The sequence below is a fragment of the Oculina patagonica genome, chromosome 2 (assembly GCF_052425735.1).
Source record: "Oculina patagonica isolate OP01 chromosome 2, crgOcupat, whole genome shotgun sequence".
Classification (NCBI taxonomy): Eukaryota; Metazoa; Cnidaria; class Anthozoa; order Scleractinia; family Oculinidae; genus Oculina; species Oculina patagonica.
The window spans coordinates 19,484,974-19,505,998 of record NC_135759.1 but is presented as its reverse complement, the minus strand read 5'-3'; the positions used below and the strand labels follow the sequence as shown (position 1 = coordinate 19,505,998).

General features: G+C 36.2%; 3 protein-coding genes across 5 annotated transcripts; all 3 read left to right on the top strand.

The window, feature by feature from the left end:
* Positions 1–1,346: 1,346 nt before the first annotated feature.
* Positions 1,347–4,804, top strand: LOC144641825 (galanin receptor 2a-like). Of its 3 annotated transcripts, none has more exons than XM_078500848.1 (3): positions 1,347–1,529; positions 2,178–2,302; positions 2,451–4,804. In XM_078500848.1, exon 3 carries the CDS (start codon positions 2,612–2,614, stop codon positions 3,611–3,613), a length of 1,002 nt encoding a protein of 333 aa, XP_078356974.1. In that variant the 5' UTR covers positions 1,347–1,529; positions 2,178–2,302; positions 2,451–2,611; the 3' UTR covers positions 3,614–4,804. The 3 variants fall into 3 exon arrangements, with proteins under 3 accessions (XP_078356974.1, XP_078356975.1, XP_078356973.1); XM_078500849.1 differs by having other exon boundaries at positions 2,451–2,610; XM_078500847.1 differs by lacking the exon at positions 1,347–1,529 and having other exon boundaries at positions 1,904–2,302.
* Positions 4,805–15,293: 10,489 nt separating this feature from the next.
* On the top strand, positions 15,294–16,853 carry LOC144641824 (galanin receptor 2a-like). The gene has a single exon (XM_078500846.1). The coding sequence runs from the start codon at positions 15,552–15,554 to the stop codon at positions 16,440–16,442; it is 891 nt and encodes a 296-aa protein (XP_078356972.1). The 5' UTR covers positions 15,294–15,551; the 3' UTR covers positions 16,443–16,853.
* A 963-nt stretch (positions 16,854–17,816) lies between these two features.
* LOC144641823 (neuropeptide Y receptor type 6-like) lies at positions 17,817–19,462 on the top strand. Its single transcript, XM_078500845.1, has one exon. It carries the CDS (start codon positions 18,587–18,589, stop codon positions 19,460–19,462), a length of 876 nt encoding a protein of 291 aa, XP_078356971.1. The 5' UTR covers positions 17,817–18,586.
* The last annotated feature ends 1,563 nt before the right edge of the window (positions 19,463–21,025 follow it).

Below are 21,025 nucleotides of genomic sequence, written 5' to 3'. Positions count from 1 at the left end.
ACCTACTCGTGAATGCGTTAGATATATTTGAATCGTTCCTTTGAACAGCATAGTATCGATGGAAAATATTCATTATAGGGATTAATAATAATAATCAACTTTATTTAAAGAGGGTGAACACATAACAGGTCGCTTAGGTATAAGAATTACCTTTTTCGACTTTTTATTTACTTAGTAAACCGATGGCTCAGTGGTAAAGCTCAGCGTTCTAAAGCGTGTGACCCGGGATCAACTCTCGCACCCTGCATGTGGCTAAAATTCTTTTTTCTTTTAATTTTTTTTCCACGGGTATTATATACATATCTGTCTTGTATAGAATTGCGCTACTCTTTTACCGATTGTCTTTTAATAAATCGTGCCGTGCTCTAACCTTCCAAGTCTTTTAATAACACATACATAAAGTCACTGGTCATCGTTTCCGAATATTCGCGATGATCGTTTGGTAAACGATTGTTTCTCATTTACAGGGGTGAAGTATTTTCTACACTTATTTCTTTGAACTGATACCTTTGTAAAGCTGTACTCTTATTCACAGCCGAGGGAAAAGAAATTTAGAAAGCACCCGAGAGCATACCTAATTTGCATAATGTTTACAACACATCGATGGAAGGAAGGATGGAAGGATGGAAGGATGGCTAAGCTTCCCCACTATACTCGTTCATTATGCATTCACGAGTAAAAAGGGCCCTAAAGGGCAATTGCGCAAACTGTTTTTAGTCTGAAATAAAGAGCCATCCAACAACCCGTATATTATTCAATTACCTGTTGTCAGAGGAAGAGCAAGCTGGTGCAAATGTAAGTGATGGTAGAAGCGTTAATTGAACTTTTCAGTTTGACGGACATCGTTCCATTTACTATCCAAACAACTGACAATATTCTGGTCAGTTTAAAATTAAAATATTAATTAAGTAATCTCACTTGGGCAATTCAAAGTAAGCAAAAACAAAACACGTTCTAATAACGATATGCAATCTATCTACTTTAATTTGACTTAAATGAAAGACGAATTATTCCCTTATTGCCACTTGAACAAACTAATTACCACAATACGTGACAGAATACTAAAAAATACGCATTCTATCGACGTCATTTTTCTTTAAACTTCAATCACAAGAAATGTTTTCGGTAAACTGAGTAGAGAGTTAATAAAGCGCTCGTGTGATTTTAAGTGCTCTTTGTTTATTGTTTTCTTCATCCAACCTAAATTTTAAACCATCTTACAAATATGCAAGGAGAAATTGTCAGCAAATAATGACTGGAGTCAAAATCCATTTTTTTTATTCATTTTACCTGAACGAACAACTTCGAATCTAACCTTTTTTTTCGTTTACGAAAGGTAAGCCGTTCACGCTTTCTAACTGTTTTAACAACGAAGCGACATCAACAAACTAAAAGTTGACAATTAAAACAGCTGTCCAACAAAACCAGAAAGAAAGAAAAGAAGTATTTCAAATAGACCCCATTGAATCTTAAAGCATATTGGATGAAATGCCCGGCCATTTTTGATAAGGAGTACGAGGAATTTAATGGTCAGTAGTTATCAGACAACATTTTATAATAGCCTACTCTTTAGCCTCAGAATGATTTTGAACCCTCTTACCGTATTTTGTCGATAAAAAGCCCCCAGCGTTTATTTCAAGCTTAGTCTGGTTGGCCTGGCGTTTATCCGACTCCTGCAGTTTATTCGAGCCCGGTGTTCATTAAGCAAGGGTTTTTATTCTTTTTTTTTTTGACAAACATTATTATAATACCTCAAATAAACTACCTGAGGGGCTTATTTTCAACTCCACCTTAAAGACCCGACGTTTAATCAAGAAAATATGGAAAATCAATTTAAATAACCATTGTTTTCAGTTGAGTGTTTATTCCAATCCTAACTGCGATCTGTATTGGAGAAGTTAAAATGGGTTTCGATTTTTAATATTCTCATATCGTTGCTAAGCACAATGCGCAAATTGACTACTGAAAACACCTTTCTTTAGAAATCGAAAAAAATATGAATATTTAAGTAGGTGATTGAAAGCAAAAGTTTTAAAGTCAGGTATCACGCAAATACGCACAAAATATTAATCTTCTCCAGAAATAGGCCTTGATCAAGACTCGATAGGGACTTTTTTTCCTTTGAGAGTATTCATCTTGTAATCTACTGGCTTTGTCCTTCATATCTTTTACGACAGCCTTTCTACTCTCCTTGGAAATAAAAATACACCTGGGCCAACACGAAGACGCTGCATTAGAGTCGAACTGCTTCCGTAGGCTGAGGCTAGCCTATGCTGCACCAAGCTTGTTGAATAGAAAGCAAGTAAGAACTATATAAGCTACTTTTGGAAGGAAACCGAATTAAAACTGCGCAGATTCAACCCATTAATTGCGATGACAGTGTCTTGTTCTTGTGCTTAATGATCTCATATTTTAGAATAATAATTAACAATTATTGTTATTTTTTCCAGTTTTCCTCTCAACCTTTCATCGAACTGAAGAACACGAAGCTTGCGCGGCATTGTTTAACACTAACTATAGCCAACACGTATTCCTTCTAGGAAAAGAAAGGAATTTGGCGTCAACAGGTTTTGGAGACTCTTAATTAAAGGAAACCTCTGCGAAACGAGTTATGGCAACCAGCGAAGGATTTCCAACTGTGATAGTCGCCTCATTCGTATCCCTTTACTCCGTGGTGTTCGTCTTGTCCACAGTAGGAAACTCTTTCGTTCTGTCTGTCTGTTATAGAGCAGTAAAGAGAAAACCCTCCGAGTCTTCGCTAAAATGGTTCATTGCCAACTTGGCTGTCGCCGATCTCACCTTCACGATCCTGTCTATATTAGACTTGATAAGTTTTTTATGGACTTGGGTTGGCGGTCAGGTAACATGTAAGTTGCAGAGTTTTCTGATCGAAGCGTGCTACACCGCATCAGTTATGACTCTTGTTGTTATAAGCTTTGAACGACTCAAGGCTGTGGTTGAGCCTTTCAGTAGAAGAATCAGTGCTCCAGAAGGCATATATCGAAAGTTGATGGCCTTGTGGGTTGTAAGCGTGGTTGCTGCTTCGCCATTGCTTTATGCCTATCAAGCACAAAAGGATAGCCTTGGTGTGGTGCTCTGCACAAACGCAAAATTCAGGGATTTAGGTCGACAGATCTATTACAGTATTCATGCCGTTGCATTTTTTCTCGTCCCTCTTATCTACATAATTTATGCTCAGAGTTCTATTTTCCTAACTTTGCGCTCAAGCGTTTTCCCCACGCAAAATGCTTTTTCTACAGTATGCTCAAAGCGACATCTCAAGGCAGCCAAACCTTTAGTGGCGCTAACTATTGCGTTTGTAACATGCTGGTCACCATTTATAATTGTTCGGACGTTGATGTACTTTCATCTCACAGATGGTGGGTACATCTGGAGAGCATCCCAACTTTTAATTTTCTTGAACACGGCGTTGGATCCGATACTGTACGGAATCTACGGAGAAAACTTGAAGTTGTTTCTTAAACGTTTCTTTACGTGTACTACGCGTTCCGAGACTTCTGCAGCAGTGGAGAGCCTTACACTAGAAAGACCTATGAGGCGAATTGGAAATAATAGCTCTACGAGGTCAAGATTGAACAACGTTGCTAGTTAACATCTCACTGACGTTTGAAAATGATTTAATCATATGAAAAAATCCACAAATGAAGAAATCTATAACCGAACGGACAACCGTAAATGCAACCTGACCACAACAACGGCCCATTTCGTTTTGAAACCAGTTTACGTACACTGCTTTTGGCGACCACAAACAAAATGTAGACTGTTTGTTGGTGCTAGTAAAACTGATTGGAAGGATGCCTCATGATCAAGACTTCAGCATTACCTTGCTTGGAAAGACTATAACACCATCAAAGTCAACAAAGAGCCTGAGAATTACCTTGGATGCAAGTCTGACATTCAATGAGCAAATGAAGAAAGCTCTAGCCGAACGGACAGCCGTAAATGTAACCTGACCACAACAACGTCCCATTTCGTTTGAAAACCATGCCAGTTTATGTACACTGCTTTTGTCGACCACAAACCCTATGTAGACTGTTTGTTGGTGCTAGCAGAACTGATTGGAAGGATGCCTCAGCTGATGCTTCAAGACTAGCTTCAGCATCACCTTGCTTGGAAAGACTATAACAACATCAAAGTCAGCAAAGAGCCTGGGAATTACCTTGGATGCAAGTCTGACATTCAATGAACAAATAAAGAAAGCTCTAACCGAACGGACAACCGTAAATGTAACCTGACCACAACAACGGCCCATTTCGTTTTGAAACCATGCCAGTTTATGCACACTGCTTTTGGCGACCTCAAACCCTACGTAGACTGATTTTTGGTGCTAGTAGAATTCGAACTGATTGGAAAGATGCCTCAAGATTAGCATCACCTTGCTTTGAAAGTCTATAACACCATCAAAGTCAGCAAAGAGCCTGGGAATTACCTTGGATGCAAGTCTGACATTCAGTGAGCATATCACTGAGGTAGTTTCCAAATGTACAGGGAGTCTGCCAAATCAACCGTGTTAAGCATCTGCTTCATAAATCTACACTTGTGTCAGTATTGAATGCACTTGTCTTTAGCAAACCCTTCTATCCCTCCTCTGTTTGGGCAAACCCCACAAAGAGGAACATTGGATGTGTTCAGGCGGTGCAAAATTCGCAGCTCGAATTGTAACTGGTGGAAGGAAATACGATCACATAACGCCATCTTTGGAATAGCATCACTGGTTACCAGTCGCGCAGTTATCAAAAATTAGAGACATCATAATGACTTTCAAATGTGTTAAAGGACTTGCTCCGCCCCATAATAATAATAAAAATAATAATAATAATAATAATAATAATAATAATAATAATAATAATAATAATAATTATTATTATTTATAAAAGTAATATATAATTATAATAAAAACCTTCCCAAAATCCTTTGCAACTGAAAAATCGTCAATGCCAAATAACTTGGTCAGTTTGAAGTGAGTAGGAGTAGTACGTCGTTTAGAAATATCCCTTACCATAAAGTACTTCTTGTATAAGTCGTATGTCAATGACGTCATTAGTCACGTGACTTTGCTCAGAAGTTCGTATTTGCTCACTGTGACGAAAATAGTTTGTTACTGAAAAAACAGTCATTGCAGTTTGAAGCACATTGGTGTGAGGCATTTTGGACTGCCGAGGTACCGAACAAAATATAAATATTAAGGGGGCTCTGTACAATTTTCAAAAAATGGGAGTCTGGGTACAAGTACGTATCTGGCGTTGCATTAAATGTGAGGTAACAAGAAAGTAAATGTTGGTAGATACTTATATGCTAAGTACTTTTCAATCAATCCCATTTTTATGACGTCATCGGTCACGTGACCAGAACGGATCACATTTTTAAATTCGCTTGGAAACTTTACTAGAACCTCTCTCTTAGGATATTTTTGAACGAAGTTGTAGTTTTTAATTTTTTTTTTAAAAAATGGCCATTATTACTCTTTCCTGAAAAAGTACGGCAGTAAAAAATACAATTGAAAAGTTTGTTGGCTTCCTACTCAACGACCATTTGCATTTGGAATAAAAGAAAATTTTGCCAAAGGCTTGAGTGTATGCTCTTTATGATAGCGTTGTCAGTTTCTTTTCATTTTAATTGCTTTTGGCGAGGATGGATGTAATTTCTTTCAGACGAAAGGAGTGGGCCTGGGGAGAAGTTAAATAGCTGCCTCTCCCCCTCCCCTCTGCTGGGGGTCATCCCAGCGGATTCCCCGTGGACCCTATTGTGGGCTCATGTTATTTTCAAAATGGCGACTCTGCGGTCGACTCTGCGAGTTATAGAGGACAGTTTTGTCGATGTTTTTCTTCTTGACGCGATCAAAACGGGTCCCCAAACGTAGGGTACACCTCCTTCATTTGTATTCCCGATAAAGAAGAATATGGAATGAGTAGAAACGTGCGAAAACGTGGGTAAGAGAAACTTACAGGTGAGCGTTTCTCATTGAACAATGATTTTTTTAGACTGGTAAAAGCTGATGTCTTCGACGTTTCTCATGATTATCAATTTAGCTTACTGGAATTAAAGCCGGGCTAGGCGTAATTTAAAAGAGTAGATAGTGAGATTCGAACGATACGATAGTATTAAATGGCAGTCATTTCGTCGAGGCATGCAACTGTTTATTTATGTTCGTCATGTGAATTTTAAGCTACTGTTTTTCAAATTAATAAGAATTGCATCCTTTCATTATTTATACGTGCGGAAATGTTTCTCAAAATATTGAACAAGTGGCCATTTTAGGCTGCAAAGAAAAATTAAGTCAGGAAAATTTGATGTGTTCCCTTTGAAATTGGAAGAAACATTTCAGCTCAGTGTGATCTCTATTTTTTAAGTTAGACTATAGACTTCTCGCAGTCAACCTGGTAGCTAATCTAGACTTCAATTAAACAGTGCTACTCACGTTTTGGAATGCCTCTTTGGGCAAGTTTAATATCTGAGACCATTTCTTAATTTAATATTTGTTCTTCCCATGATGTTTTATTGTATATATATTACCTTTCCTTTGCATTTTGTGGTCTACAGGTATTTTTTGGGACTAATAAAATGCCTAATGTTTTGACAGAACATTTTGGATTACTGTTCAGTGAGTGAAACTATGGATTGTAACAAGTTCACTACAGGTAGTTGTTGATCTCTTAGTTTTACACATATTAATGTGACAGTCAATTCTAGCAATTTCCTTCCAGTTCTCTCTACACACATTCATTACCTGAGGCATTTAAGATCTGCTTTTTACCAGACATTTGTCTACTTGATAAAAAATCTGTTTGACATTTTTAAGGCCTGTATTTTCAGTTGTTGGATGACCTTCAGTAGCATTTTAAAGTAGCAATATAAAAATTTGTCAGGCCTTAAAGTTAAGCAAGCCAGAAAACCCTAATCCCAATATAAAGCTAACTGCAAGTAACATGATGTATCCTTTGGCAACCAAAGGTCTTTTAAGGCTAACCAGAGTACTATGTAGGCTAACCGGAATCCTATGTAGGCTAACTGGAATGGCTTGAATGGCTTGCATGGCTCGCATGTTTCATGACACATAAGTGCCATCCAAGTCAGAAATACCTAACTTAAATAAAATTAATATCAATACCTCAAGCCACCTCAGCTAACTATACTCAGGCTAACTGGAGTACTGCTTAGGCTAACCAGGGAGCTTTTTAGGCTAACCAATGTCCTACGTATTTATAGTGGAATGGCTCTTTTTTAATACATGACATTTTTCTGAAATACTTAATGAAAGAAGGTGTGCAAAGAAAATTGATTTCTTCTTTTCATGATCCAGGAAGACTGGGCAAAGTAAAACCATTACATATAAATAAATAAATAAATAAATAAATAAATAAATAAATAAAAGCTTAACCAAAGTCCCATGTTTCTTTCGAAACAAGCACAACAAAAAATTAAAATCCATAAATGTCATTTGGCTATCTAGCAACTGAAGTGGAAAAAAGTATTTGATCCACTAGCCCAACATATAAGCAGCCAGGTTTTTTCACACACTGAAAAAGGCCATTTAATTTTAATGTACAGTCTGCATGCTCGAAAATAGCAATTTCATAAAAAAAAATAGTTTTTTGTTTGTTTTGTTTCTATTTACGGGTGACTTGAAGACTTTGGAAGGGCATTCCTGTAAGTCAAAATGAACTCAAAAATACACACCGTGTCAATGTAATAAAATTGTCACATGATTGATTCCCACATGTTGCCAGTTTAAACCTGAATATACTTTAGTGACATTTATGGCTCTTTATATAATATGAACATCACAGAACCCAATAAGGCTACATGTAAATACTGACAATTACATGTAAATTTTAAAACCATTCTGAGGTTCATGACAAATTTTTTTTGTTTCAATAAAAACATGCAAAAATAATGAAATAGAATAGAGAATTTACATTATTATTATGGCAGACCATAAATGTTACTCCAGGTTAATGTGTCCAGTTAATGTGTCAAGTTTTTTTTGCAGCACAGGCTTGGTTCCACAGGGAGTGGTTTCAAAAAATATCCATACATGTACCTCCCCCAAGGATGGTTCTTTGGTTTGGACCCTCCCACCCCCTGGGATTTCCAGTTTAGCTTCATACTTTCTTTTAAACTATTGAGACCCCCATCCCCCTCGGAATTCCCAATGACCATCCTTGGGGTTGGTATGGATATTTTCTGGAACTGCAGAATGTAGGCAAGTAAGCTGCAGATAATCTGATTGATACACACTAATCTATTTTCACATTTAAACCTGTTTTCTATGGGATATATAATTATATATTGCTTTTACCGGTTTTACTTGTAATAATAATAATAATAATAATAATAATAATAATAATATTATTTGCGACAGAAAAAGTTCAAATGTCAAATAACTTTTTTAATTTAAAGCCAAGAAATTTACTACGTCACATAGAAGTAACCCTAAGCATAAATTACCTCTTGTATAAAACTTAGGATGGTGACGTCATCAGTCACGTGAATATGCTCAAAAGTGCGTTTTTGCCCGTTATGAGAAAAATCCTTGGTCAATTCAAAAGCAGTTAATTTCATTAAAAGGATATTGGCTTGGGGTATTTTAAAATTGACGGGTTACATCTGGCGTATGAAAATTAAGGGAGTTATCCACAATTTTAAAAAAGTGGGAGTCTGGGTACTAGTTCGTATCTTAGCTCGCTTAAAACGTAAGGGAACAAAAATTTGTATTATGATAGATACTTTTATAAAGATACGATTTGTAATAATATTTTACTATGACGTCATCGGTCACGTGATTAGAACGTGTTGAATGTTTTATATCGCCTGAAAACTTTATTCAAGTCCTTAAATAAGGATCTTTTTCAGCCAAAATGTAGAGTTTTGAACATAAATTGTTAACATTGCCATTATTATTTTTTCTGAAAATAATATGGAAGTGAAAATAACAGTTAAAAACTTTGAGTGCTTCGTGTTTAGCGACTAACAGGTAGTGATCAATAACAGAATGTTTAAAAGTATTGTATTTCCTCCTCTGGGGCGAAGGATTATTTTATTCTTGGCACCAAAAGGGGACAGTAATTTGAGATTGGTGATTAATCAAGAGGACAATAATTGTTCCCTTTTTGAAATACATTGTGATTATTATTTCAAAAAAGAATAACTGGAAAATGTGTCATAAATATTTTGTTTTTCTATCCCATTTAATCATAACAGAATCACATGTCATCCAGTACACTGCACTCATGCTGGGGTCTGACTAGTGGTTTTCGATATCTGCTCTGCATCAGAGCTAAAGCTATTCCTAAGCCAGTTGGTGATATACATGTAAAGTGGAGGTAGAAAGAGAGGGGGTGAATTTTTAAAGGGAGGTACATGTAATAGGGGTGAGGGATGATTATTTCAGAGAGGTAGTTACAGGGTTGGAAACTCGTTGGATGAGTCAAGGGTATTTATGACCAGAGGTATTACTTTGTACAAATACGTCAATCATGTAACAATCACCAAGCGGAAGCCACTTTTGTCTGTTTACGAACACGAACCAGCTTTGTTGTCTTTGTTGAAGATTTCAAAACGTTGGTAAGCTATCGGCTTGTGAACAGTGAAGATTATTTAAAAGTGGAAAGTAAAAAGTAACGCTTATTTTGAATAATATATATTCTGGATATGAAAATTGTATTCGCCAAACCGGGCGAGTGATCCGCGATTTGCACTCGCCCGACAGTTTTCACACACGGGCCAGTGGGCGAGTGCGAATTTCCAACCCTGCAGTTATTTCAAATATCTTTATCAAAAGGAGGAGGCCGATTATCATAAATTCTGGTTGTAAGCCCCACATATCAAAGGCCCATCCGCCTGGAAACAGAACATACATCCGGCTATAAGTAACCCTCCCCCCCAGCGGATAATTATAAGTCCCACTCTGCTTGATAACAGTTCTGAACAGGTATAAGTGTTGCTTCAAAACTTATTTCGTTCAACACTTCCATGGGTCTTTTAACATTGTTATTTACTCCAGTTATAAGCCAACCCCCTCCCCCCGGATAAAAGTTCCTCCATTTATAAGCCCATCCAAAACCCCTTATGAAGTTGTATAAGCCCTGGCCTTATAACCACAATTTAACGGTACTCGGGGAGAGGGATAAATCAAGGGATGACTATTGCTTAAGGAAATATGGTAGCTGTAAAAGACTGAAGTATAGGTTACTGTAAAGGATGTGTATATCTTCTTAATTTCAATTAACTTCAATTTTATTTGTAAATATTATAATTTAGTAGTTTTATTTTTATTGTAAATAGCACTGAAAAGTCCTGTGGGGAGTTGACTATTAAATTTCTTATCTTATACAATAGTTTCCACAAGTGAAGGCTAATTAATTACTAGGAAAAGAGTTGTTTGGGTTGAGGTACATGTGTACGGCAGAGGGTCAGTCTTCTTGAGTGCTAAGCCAACCAAGTGAGGCATTTGTCATAACAGACAAAAAATCTAACAAAGCAATAATGTCAGAAGTAATCAATGGCCATTCCAGAAGATTTGTTGTTCTGCATGGTTATACATGTCATTTTAAAGCTGGGTCAGGTCAAAAATTTTCACTTTTCACTTCAATTAATTTGCTTTTCTGTTCTCTTTACACTGCAAAGTTTTTGGTAATACAAAACCAGCAATACCAATTAGCTACAAATGTAGTTAAAAGTACTTATTATGTCCTTTGGAAGTGGCCGGAAGTCTTCACATGGTAGCAGCTGTGGAGGCTGCCACTAAATCATTTTGCAGTTCTTTTAAACCTCCTAATGCTGTAAAACAATCAACATTTGACAAGTGGACATTTTATGTTATTAAATAACAAATGTTGCTTTCATCAGTTTCTTTTTTGTTATTATCTGGGGGTTAGGGTCTCAATGGTTAGTGCTTCTTATTAGGGACCTTTTCCTGCACTTGCCAAGATGGATCTCATTGAATACCCTTTATAATGTTTGCAATCTATCCTGTTCTAGTAGTCGTCCAGTAGTGGGCTGGCTAATTTAATTCAGAAGTGAAACTCATAAGAGCTTTCCCTTGCTTTGATTTTGCTGTAACTATAGATATAAACCAAAAAAGCAAACTCTAACAAACTGAAAATAAAACTGGACATTTACTATTATAGTTTCAATTAAAACAAACGATCAGCAATCAGAAACTCTATTTTTCATAGTAATGATAATAATTTCATGGAGAAAAACAACCACTACACTTTACCATTATGTGTATAACATAACGAGCGATTGCAGGTTATGTAAACTGGTCTTTTTATTTTTTATCCATAACCCAATGACACCCTAATTATATAGCATTTGTATATAAAGGTACACAAGCCGATTCACACACCAAAAATTCTCACTTGCCGCTATTTTCCATGGGAGAGATATATAATTATATTTTGTTTTTTACCGGTTTCACTTGTCATAATAATAATAATAATAATAATAATAATAATAATAATAATAATAATAATAATGGCACATCGGGCAGTATATCCACAGAGTGGCTCTTCGCCTGCCCGATCCTAACTAAATTTACAGATGTAAAAGATTAAAAAATTTTATTTAAAAATTAAATAAAATTTATATGTACATGAAAACGAGATAAAATTGTATTAAAACGATATAAGAACTAATTATGTGAATTATAGTATAAAAAATCTCAGTGATAGATTTAAGAAAAGAGATAGAGGTTGTGCACTAGCGCAATACTAGAAACAACAACAAGTTTGACTTTCAACTTTTTAGATCTGCCGCTAGTCAGCGGCCTTTTGTATTTCGAGTAGTCCGTCCCTGGAACGATCTCCCAGTCTGAAGCTAGAATAGATAGCCTCTCATGTTTTAAAAATGGGCTAAAAATGCAGTTTTTAGAATCTTTTTTTTTAAATTAGGAGCCATGTGATGTATTTTTTTAGCATTTTATAGTAGATTGATTATTTCATAGCATTTATATGTGTATTCTCATCTGAATTTGTAACGTTGGCCGAGAAACCATCCAATAGAAACAACTAATAAACTCACTTACTTATTGCTTATATTATCTGAATAATTAAAAATTGAAAAGTATAATTGCACAAAGGCTAAACATACTGCAGCGAAAAAATTGACAAAAGACTCGAAAAACGAAATTTAAACCAGAAGAGTTAAAAAATTTGGGAACAGCAGCCTAAAACATGGCTACCATGGAAACTTCAAGTGACGAAAACAGGGTGTTGATGAAACATAATGACTTGATGAAATTGTAGAAGAAAAAAAAACATTACGCTTTAAATGATAGCTTTGATCATATACTTCCGCGGGGTACTTTTGACAGGTTCACGTGTTCACTTGTTCACGGTTGGATGATCTACAATATTTAAATTAAATTTGAATGTTTGAAACGAATAATGCAATCCATTCGCCGTTAATCAAAACCATTCCGGAATTCTAGGCAGTACGCGATGAGTATTTTGACTGTAAAAAAGGGATAATGTTGGAAAATAATTGTGAAAAACGATGGATCGCAAACAAAACAATGGTAATTGAACCTAAATTTAGAATTCATTGGAGAAAATGCTTAGCACTAATGAGAAACTTTATTGTTGGCAATTTTATTGTTAGATAACTTTACCCAATTCAGAGTATTATAACTGAAACTACAACAATGAAACTTTTTTAATAAACGCTTAAACTGTTTTCTTAGAGGCCGACAACAAGATATGATGATGTCATACAGCATTGTAATTAGGTCATGATTGATTGACGAACAACCGCCATTTTAAGTCCGCCATCTACTATTGATGTAGTTTATTTTACTGCAAGCAGTTAGATATTACTGCTTGTAGGTATCGTTTTGTATGTCTTTTTTGATTTGTTTAGTAGTGTAAATAAAATAGTATAATAAAAAATATCGGTTAATATTGCCATTTTCATTTTGTAAAACGTTTTGCTTATAATTAGTTCAAGTCATAATCTAGGCGCTTTTTCTCTTTTTACAAAAAGAATAACAGCCCGGAGTTGACTGTCATTGATTCAAGCACGACGGATCAAAACTGATAACTGGCCAATGACCATCTTGATCCTTGCCGAGCAATAGCTTCCGCGACAAACTGACCAAACAGATCAGTGATCCCAGGCTTAGCAGATTGCGAATGGAAGATAATCTTTTCACTTGACTATGTAAATGAGTTCGCTTTACGATTGTTGAAACGCAACCACAAACAAGCCCACTACTTCTAACATAACTGGGTTTAAACTATTTACTACACTCTTTTCTTTTTATAAGAATATTGTTTTTCCGGCCCAGGCTGAATATTTTTATTTTTCTGCCGATGTTAGGCTGGAAATATTCTTGTGAATATATTTACATGCATTGTACGTTTAGATTATTTGCAGATTTTTATCGTTCTCTTGGCTAGTTTGTCGTTCAGAGAAAGGAAGAATTTTGTACGGCTTAGTTAAACACATATTATTATTGTGTTTACAAATTTACAAAAATATATTCTTTTCAAAAAAAAAAATTCGCATATTTCAGCCTCGCTAACTTTTAAATAAATTCGATCTTATATAAAAACGAGTGTATTCATTTTTTTTTCGACAAGTAATTCTGTTTTCTGTGAGCGGCATCAAACATGGGTTGCATGCTACACAAACCCCTGGCAATAAAATATATGATTCTAAGTTACAGCACATTATATTTTCACACGTCAGTAATATTACTTCCATCTATTATCTATTTCTCTGACCACACAAACAGCAAAACGTGCTACCAAACAAACCCTGTCTTTTTTATTTGTACTTTAATTAAACAATTTAAGTTTGGTAATAGAAAATCGCAGTGGATAGAGTTGAACTGTAGAGGCTATGTAAATAGTAATTTGCGACCGATTGAATAATTTTAAAACAACATTCGTTGATTTGTCAGAAATCAAATATTGCTTTTTTTCGTATCTACTTGTTTAATATCCGCCAGCCGTCAAACCTATGAGATATCATAACCATGCCTCATATTAATTCGAAGCATTTATTCAAAGCGTTAATTCGAATCAGAAAACATTTGATCAGTGAAATTTCAAATTAATAAGTTGTTTTCGATTGAGGGTTAGACAGTAGTTTTGAGAAGATCTGTTTTGTCCCCAACGGTGGAGAAAATATACAGCATTGTAAGAGGGATTTAGGCCTTTTTACAACGGCAGCTACTGGACATAGAATCTGTCTGTCTTCTTCTGTGCTGTGTTTATCGAAGTTGAGGCCATATTTTCAAATGATGTAGATTTCAACGCCACCTGTGCCCAACGTGCACCCTCACACGGAGTTCCAAAACCGATCAGTACATGTGAACTGTCTCGAAAACAAAATGTAATTTTTCCACCAAAGTAAATTAACACAAAAATACGCTTAACACTGCTTTCTCGCTTGTTCACGTACTTCAGCTCAGTATTTATTACTTTCACGACAATTACAATTATAAATGCGATTTCTTCTTTCATTTAGAAAAACTTTTAGAATTAATCTCTTAAAACACGAATATTGGAAGAACGCTACAGTAGGTCGATACGTTTAGACTGGGCAGGTGCCATTGGTAAACGGAACACTTGAGTAGAGAGTTGATGATAAACTTAAGTAAATAAAAGCAGAAAGGTGCAGTTAGAAGACAAGACTGATCTAGAAAAACAATTAATTTTTAAGGGGTTTTATTTGACTACATCAACACTTCTAACAACGTCAAATTAAAGATCATGTTTTTTGGAATAAATAATCAAAAAGTTACTCTGGGAAATATTAGACAAAGTGGCTTCTTTACGAATCAAAATCATAAGCATATCATGGAACTTAACATATCGTTAGCATATCGAAAACATACTCCGGCGAACTTCGGTGCAATTTTTAATCTGCTCAAAGGTACCTTTTCAAAGCCATTTTCAACCCTGCGTATGTGTTTTGCTTTAATATGAGTAACAATTTAAGGCTAGGTGTAACGGTTATCATTTAACTTGAATCAACAGTTCATTTCTTCTACTGAAAATTGCAAAAACTAAACAAAGACGCCCTTCCTAACAGCAATCGCCGAAAAGGCCTATCGCTAAAGAAATCTTGTGCTGCCGGTATGAAGCAAAATGACAGCTTCTTATCGAAGTATAATGAAAATGCAAATTTATTTTAATTTCATTTAGTCGTCTTATTATAAAAATGAAAGCTGAATAAAGTAAGCAAAAACGAAAGATTCAATTGTTTGTGAAAGAAACAAGAAAAGAATCAGTATCACGAGTGGTGAAGAAAAGTGCCAGATCGTCGCTTAATTTCGCATTTCTCACTCCTGCATTTTCTGGCCAAAATCGCGTTTCGTGGGTTGGCTTTATCGAGACAAACGATAGGTACCCGTTTTTACGAAGAAAAAATATAAAAGCAGGACAAATTCAACAGGATTCGATTATTGAACTGAGGTGGTTACACAGGTTTTATGATTTTATAAAGTTTTAAGCATTCAAAGTCTGCAAAACAAGATTCACCTTCAACTGATTGTACCCATTCAACAAAAATTGTCAAAGATGGCAGTAAGTGACAATTTTTCGACGCTCACCTACGTTTTATTCAGCTTATTTTACACCACTCTTTTTGTCTTGTCGACTGTTGGTAATACGTGGGTCATCATAATCTGCTACAAGACATTGAGGCGAAGACGTGCTCCATTCATGTGGTTATTAGCAAATCTAGCAACTGCGGATCTCTCCTTTACTTTTCTTTCATTGTTCAACGCCGTCGGTTTTATGTGGCAATGGGTGGGCGGCGATTGCAGCTGTAAACTTCAGGGGTTTCTTCTGGAGGCGAGCTACACAACCTCAATCATCACACTTGGGCTGATAAGCTATCAAAGGTTAAAGGCCCTTACTGATCCCTTTAATGCTAGAATTAGAGGCTGGCCAAACAGACAATACATCAAATTGGTTATGATTTGGGGTTTGAGCTTAGCCGTCTGTTCGCCTTTAGTGTACATTTACCGTGTAAAAACGGAAGAAGACGGTGATGTTGTTTGTTTAACTACAACACGGGGAAAAATCGTTCCCCAAATATACTACAGTTTACACACGACATTTTTCTTTGTCATACCTTTGCTGTACATGATTTTTACGCAAAGCCGCATTTTTCGCACACTTCGCACAAACGTTATGCCAGTTAGTAATTTGTTTATTACGAAATCAAATCAACGACACAGGAAGGTTGCAAAGACACTAGCAGCTTTAACAATAGCGTTTGTGTTCTGTTGGTCTCCTTTTATGATCACTCGAACACTGATTTACTTTCACTTGGCTTCCCTTGGTCTTTTTTGGAGAGTGTCTCAACTCTTAATCTTCCTCAACGCCGGATTAGATCCCCTGCTGTACGGCTATTACGGTGGAAATCTCAAATCTACATTGCGAAGAGTTCTTCCACGACAGTAGGACACGTACGTTATAATGCGACGTAACCATCAAACAGAAGTAAATGTTGAGACTGGAATTTGAGGTAAACTCTTAGTCAAGCAAGTGTATAAGGATGATATTGAACTGAAATTGAACACATTTCCTGGGATAGATTCTATCTCCTAGCCTGCGTTGCAGCCGGACGTGTCACAAAATCCACAATTATCTTAAACGAAGTTTTGGTTATTCCGGGGCTGTTCTTTGGAATGGACTGCTACCTAAATTACGTAAGCCTTTAACCCTTACAAGGTTTAGGAAAGGAATTTATTACCTATATTCCTCAACGGGCACCCACACGGCAAACACGTAAAACAGTATTTTAGATTTTGTTATCTTCTCTTTATACTGATGTTTTTATACCGTGTTTAAATAAAGTTTTGTCTTGTCTTGTCTAAATTAAAATCCTCGGTTTGCAAGATTTGATTACCTTACTGCAATAAACGTGCGAGGAGAAAAGAGAAAACGAGAATGACGGCATTGTAATAGAGAGTTCCATATAACTAAGGCCCCGGCCAAACGTCGAACTTCACATGAGTTGAACCTAATGCAAATGACCAAAAACAATAGGTTTTGCTTATTTGCATTAGGTTCGACTCAAGTGAAGTTCGACGTTTTGCCCGGGCCTTAATGTATCGGTGCATTCAATGATTGTAACTTGTGGATATTTGGTTTCGTTCTTTATTTGAATCCGAATTCATAAACCTAAGGAAAAAATAGCGAGACCAATATTCAGAGATCAGAGAAAGAGCGTTTAAATTTCATTGCGTCAAAGTTTCCAGAAAGCAGCAGGTCAGTAATGTACACGGTAATAGTGCAGTTATCAACGTGAGAAGTGATACGCTATGCATGGTAACTCTAAATCATATTTTCGCGTTTTTTTTTCCAGTGGTTGTTGAGCCACTGTTATTTCCTTTCAGCGATTTATAGAAAGCCATGTGGAACATATCAGCGATTTCATTGATTCATGTTTCAAAAGTTTGCTAGCTGTGTCTACACCTGATGCTGTTGAAACACATATGCAGCCAATCGCTGCGCGCGTTTTTCATGGTTGCTCTTAATTGATTCTAATTTTCTTCACTTGTCAATTTTTTTGGCTCGCACTGACTTCAAAACGCGCGGATATAGTTAACAGTTAATTACTCCCGTGCGCTTTTCTTATCAAGAATTAAGTACACAAACCTAAAACAAGGGTCAGAGTTAAACAAAAATAAATATTTCAGCAGCGTGTAGATTGGTAACATAAATAGCTTTGAATGAAGTTGGTGCATATTTTACATTACACTTTTTTAATTTTAAATTTTGAGTACGAATCAAGAAGTAATACTGTTGGGATGTCAAATAGCCTTATTTTATTGATGTACAAACAAAGCGGATCTCCTGTATACAACGCTGAGATAAAATCTTTTGAACGCGGTCACCTGGTTCCGAGTAGCTAAAATCAAATCCACGAACGTCAAATTTCTCCTATAACTCCATGCAGTTTAATTTAAAGGCTATGTCTAATGGTTTGTCATAAGACGGCTGGGGGCGAGAAATTCTTTTTCAAATTAGAATATTAATGTTGGTGCTATGTAAATCTAAAAGACACCCCTTCCAAGAATTATCACCGAAAACGCCTTTTACAAAGAAAATTAACAGTTCCAAATGGCGACAACAGACAGTGAGTCTGTTATCAAAGTTTAATGAACGTACAGATGTCAGTCAAAATTAAAATGAAGTTGACAGGATGCAAAATAAAGTAAACAATAATAAAAAATTTATGATATTTGTTAAAGAAGCAGTATTTGTACACTGAACCGTGAACCGAAATGTAACTTCCGCACACTTTCCGTAAGTAATCTTCCATGTGAACCTGCGGGCCAATTAAATTAACAATCTCCTGCATTTTTACACAAAGACAAAGGACACAACCACATCATAAGGAAAGGATATCGAGCAGAAAAAAACAAATGTGATCTGGCTTTTTGAAACGACTGATGTACATAGTAACGTCAATTTAAAACATTGGAGACATTCGGTATCAACAAAGAAAAACAAGAATCTTCATCAACTACAGAAAACAAAGAAAAGAGTTATTGTTTCAAATAAACATCATCAAACGTTTGACCGAAGATTCGTCAAAGATGGCGACAAGGGAAAATTTTTCGACACTCGTTGTTGTCTTGTTCTGCGTGTTTTATGTCACTGTTTTTGTTTTATCAACCTTTGGTAATGCATGGATGTTGGTGACCTGCTACAAGACTTTGAAACGGAGATATTTTCCATTCATGTGGTTATTGGCAAATTTACCGACTGCGGATCTCTCCTTTACTTTTCTTACAGTTTTCAACAGTGTCGGCTTTTTGTGGCAATGGGTGGGCGGCAATAGCACTTGTAAACTTCAAGGATTCCTTCTTGAGGCGAGCTACACAACTTCGATCATCACACTTGTGATTGTAAGCCATCAAAGGCTAAGGGCTCTTACGGATCCCTTTAATGCCAGGATTAGAAGCTGGCAAAACAGAGAATACAAACAACTAGTTATTATTTGGGTTTTGAGCTTATCCGTCTGTTCACCTTTGGTGCACATTTACCACGTGAAAACGGACAACAACGGTGAAGTTGCTTGGGGAAACATCATCCCGCAAATATACTACAGTTTACATACGGCTTTTTTCTTTGTTATTCCTTTGTTGTACATTATTTTTACGCAAGGGCGCATTTTTCGCACTCTCCGCACAAACATCGTTCCAATTGAGAACTCGTTTACTACGAAATCAAATCAACGGCACAGAAGGGTTGCAAAGACACTCGCCGCTTTAACCATAGCGTTTGTGTTCTGTTGGTCTCCATTTATGGTCACACGAACACTGATTTATTTTCAAATGGCATCTCCTGGCTTCGTTTGGAGAGTGTCTCAACTTTTGATCTTTCTTAATACCGTACTAGATCCGTTACTGTATGTGGTTTTCGGTGGAAATCTGAAGTCTTCATTGCAAAGACTTCTTTTCAAAAATTAGAACTGTATATATATGTTATTTGCCGGCAGGGAGGTCCGTATAAGGAAAAACTGTGCCCGAGGTCTTGAGTACGGCCCGAGGCCGTTGGCCGAGGGCCGTGCTCAAGACCGAGGGCACAGTTTTTCCCTATACGGACCGACCTAGGCCGGCAAATAACATTTTTATTTTTTTCGTACTTTATTTATGTTTTTAAAAAGGAACCTGGAAAGATTGTGTCACAAAATCTTTGTTTGTATACGCGCGTCATTTCAATGTTGAGTCGATCGACTGGTTAGAGAGAGTGAAAAATGCTGTTTGTTATTTAATTCCGAAAATATTATCGCAGAAAGGTTCAGTATATTAAATTAACACTGAACAGATTCAAGAAAGAAACTGAAGTACTAAATATAGCACACATGTAAAATCGAGTCAAAGCATTCTCATTCATAAAACTAAACACTTAAAAATCGACTTCGGCCTTCCTGTTCGAAAGATATTATAAATTTCTCTGACTAAAAAATACTATATCTGACTGAAAGACAGTTTTTGTACCTTTACACACTCGTATTTAACGAATTAATAAGCTCTGCGTTGATTCCCGGCAGAATTTTTTTGCGAAATGAAACTGAATGAAATGCGTAGCTTGGACGTACGGCACATATTTTGCTAGAATTATTTCGCTTTCCGCTTTCCTGTTCGCAGGATATTATTTTCTCTGACTACAAAATACTTAATCTAACTGAAAGTCAGGTTCTATAACTTTACACATTTGTATTTAACGAATTAATAAGCTCTACGTTGATTCCCGGCAGAATTTTTTTGTGTGTGATAAGACAGTGCGAAAATGAAACTGAATGAAACTGCGTAGTTTGGACGTACGGCACAATTTTGCTAGAATTATTTTCACTGTTTTTAATTAAAGAATCTCCTTTTCTTGAATGATGGCAACTGTTGTTTTGTTTTGGCAAAAAGTGGCTGATTAACAAGGCAGTTTTTGAATAATTGAAGTTTAAAACCGGTGCAGCTTACCGCAATGGCGTGAAAATGATTGCGAACTGCACAAATAAACAACTACAAACTACGAACGGTAAAGTAGAACTCGATTTTGTCGATAAAGAAATGAATACTCGCCTTTTGAAGAACTTTGATGCCTTTAATTCTACTGTAATTCTGTCCTTTCACATCTACAGCGGTTGTTAAGAAGCAATTTCGATTTTGCAGAGCAAAACTTTTCGGGGGTGGAAGAGGAATAACGGAATTAGAATAACGGCTATTTTTTAGCTGGAATAATGGAATAATGGCTTTATTTTTCTAGGAATAATGGAATAACGAGTTTTGGAGGGAATAATGGAATAATGGAATAACGATTTTATTTTAAAATAATAAATGATAGTACAATTGTGCCATGTCCAGTGGTGAGTTTAAAATGATTGAAAATGAAGCGAAGAGCCGATATAACAGCATAAAACAGTTTTATTCCGTTTTGCGATTTTGCAAACCACTGCGTGGTGAGTGTGAGAACGCTGTACCCTATGATCGCAGTCTTCCATTCAGGCCCATAGCCATGTGCTCGCTCGTCGACGC

Bases quoted from the DNA above. Each gene is read 5' to 3' on its own strand.
- LOC144641825 (XM_078500848.1), top strand. From the start codon at position 2,612: ATGGCAACCAGCGAAGGATTTCCAACTGTGATAGTCGCCTCATTCGTA.
- LOC144641824 (XM_078500846.1), top strand. From the start codon at position 15,552: ATGGCAGTAAGTGACAATTTTTCGACGCTCACCTACGTTTTATTCAGC.
- LOC144641823 (XM_078500845.1), top strand. From the start codon at position 18,587: ATGGCGACAAGGGAAAATTTTTCGACACTCGTTGTTGTCTTGTTCTGC.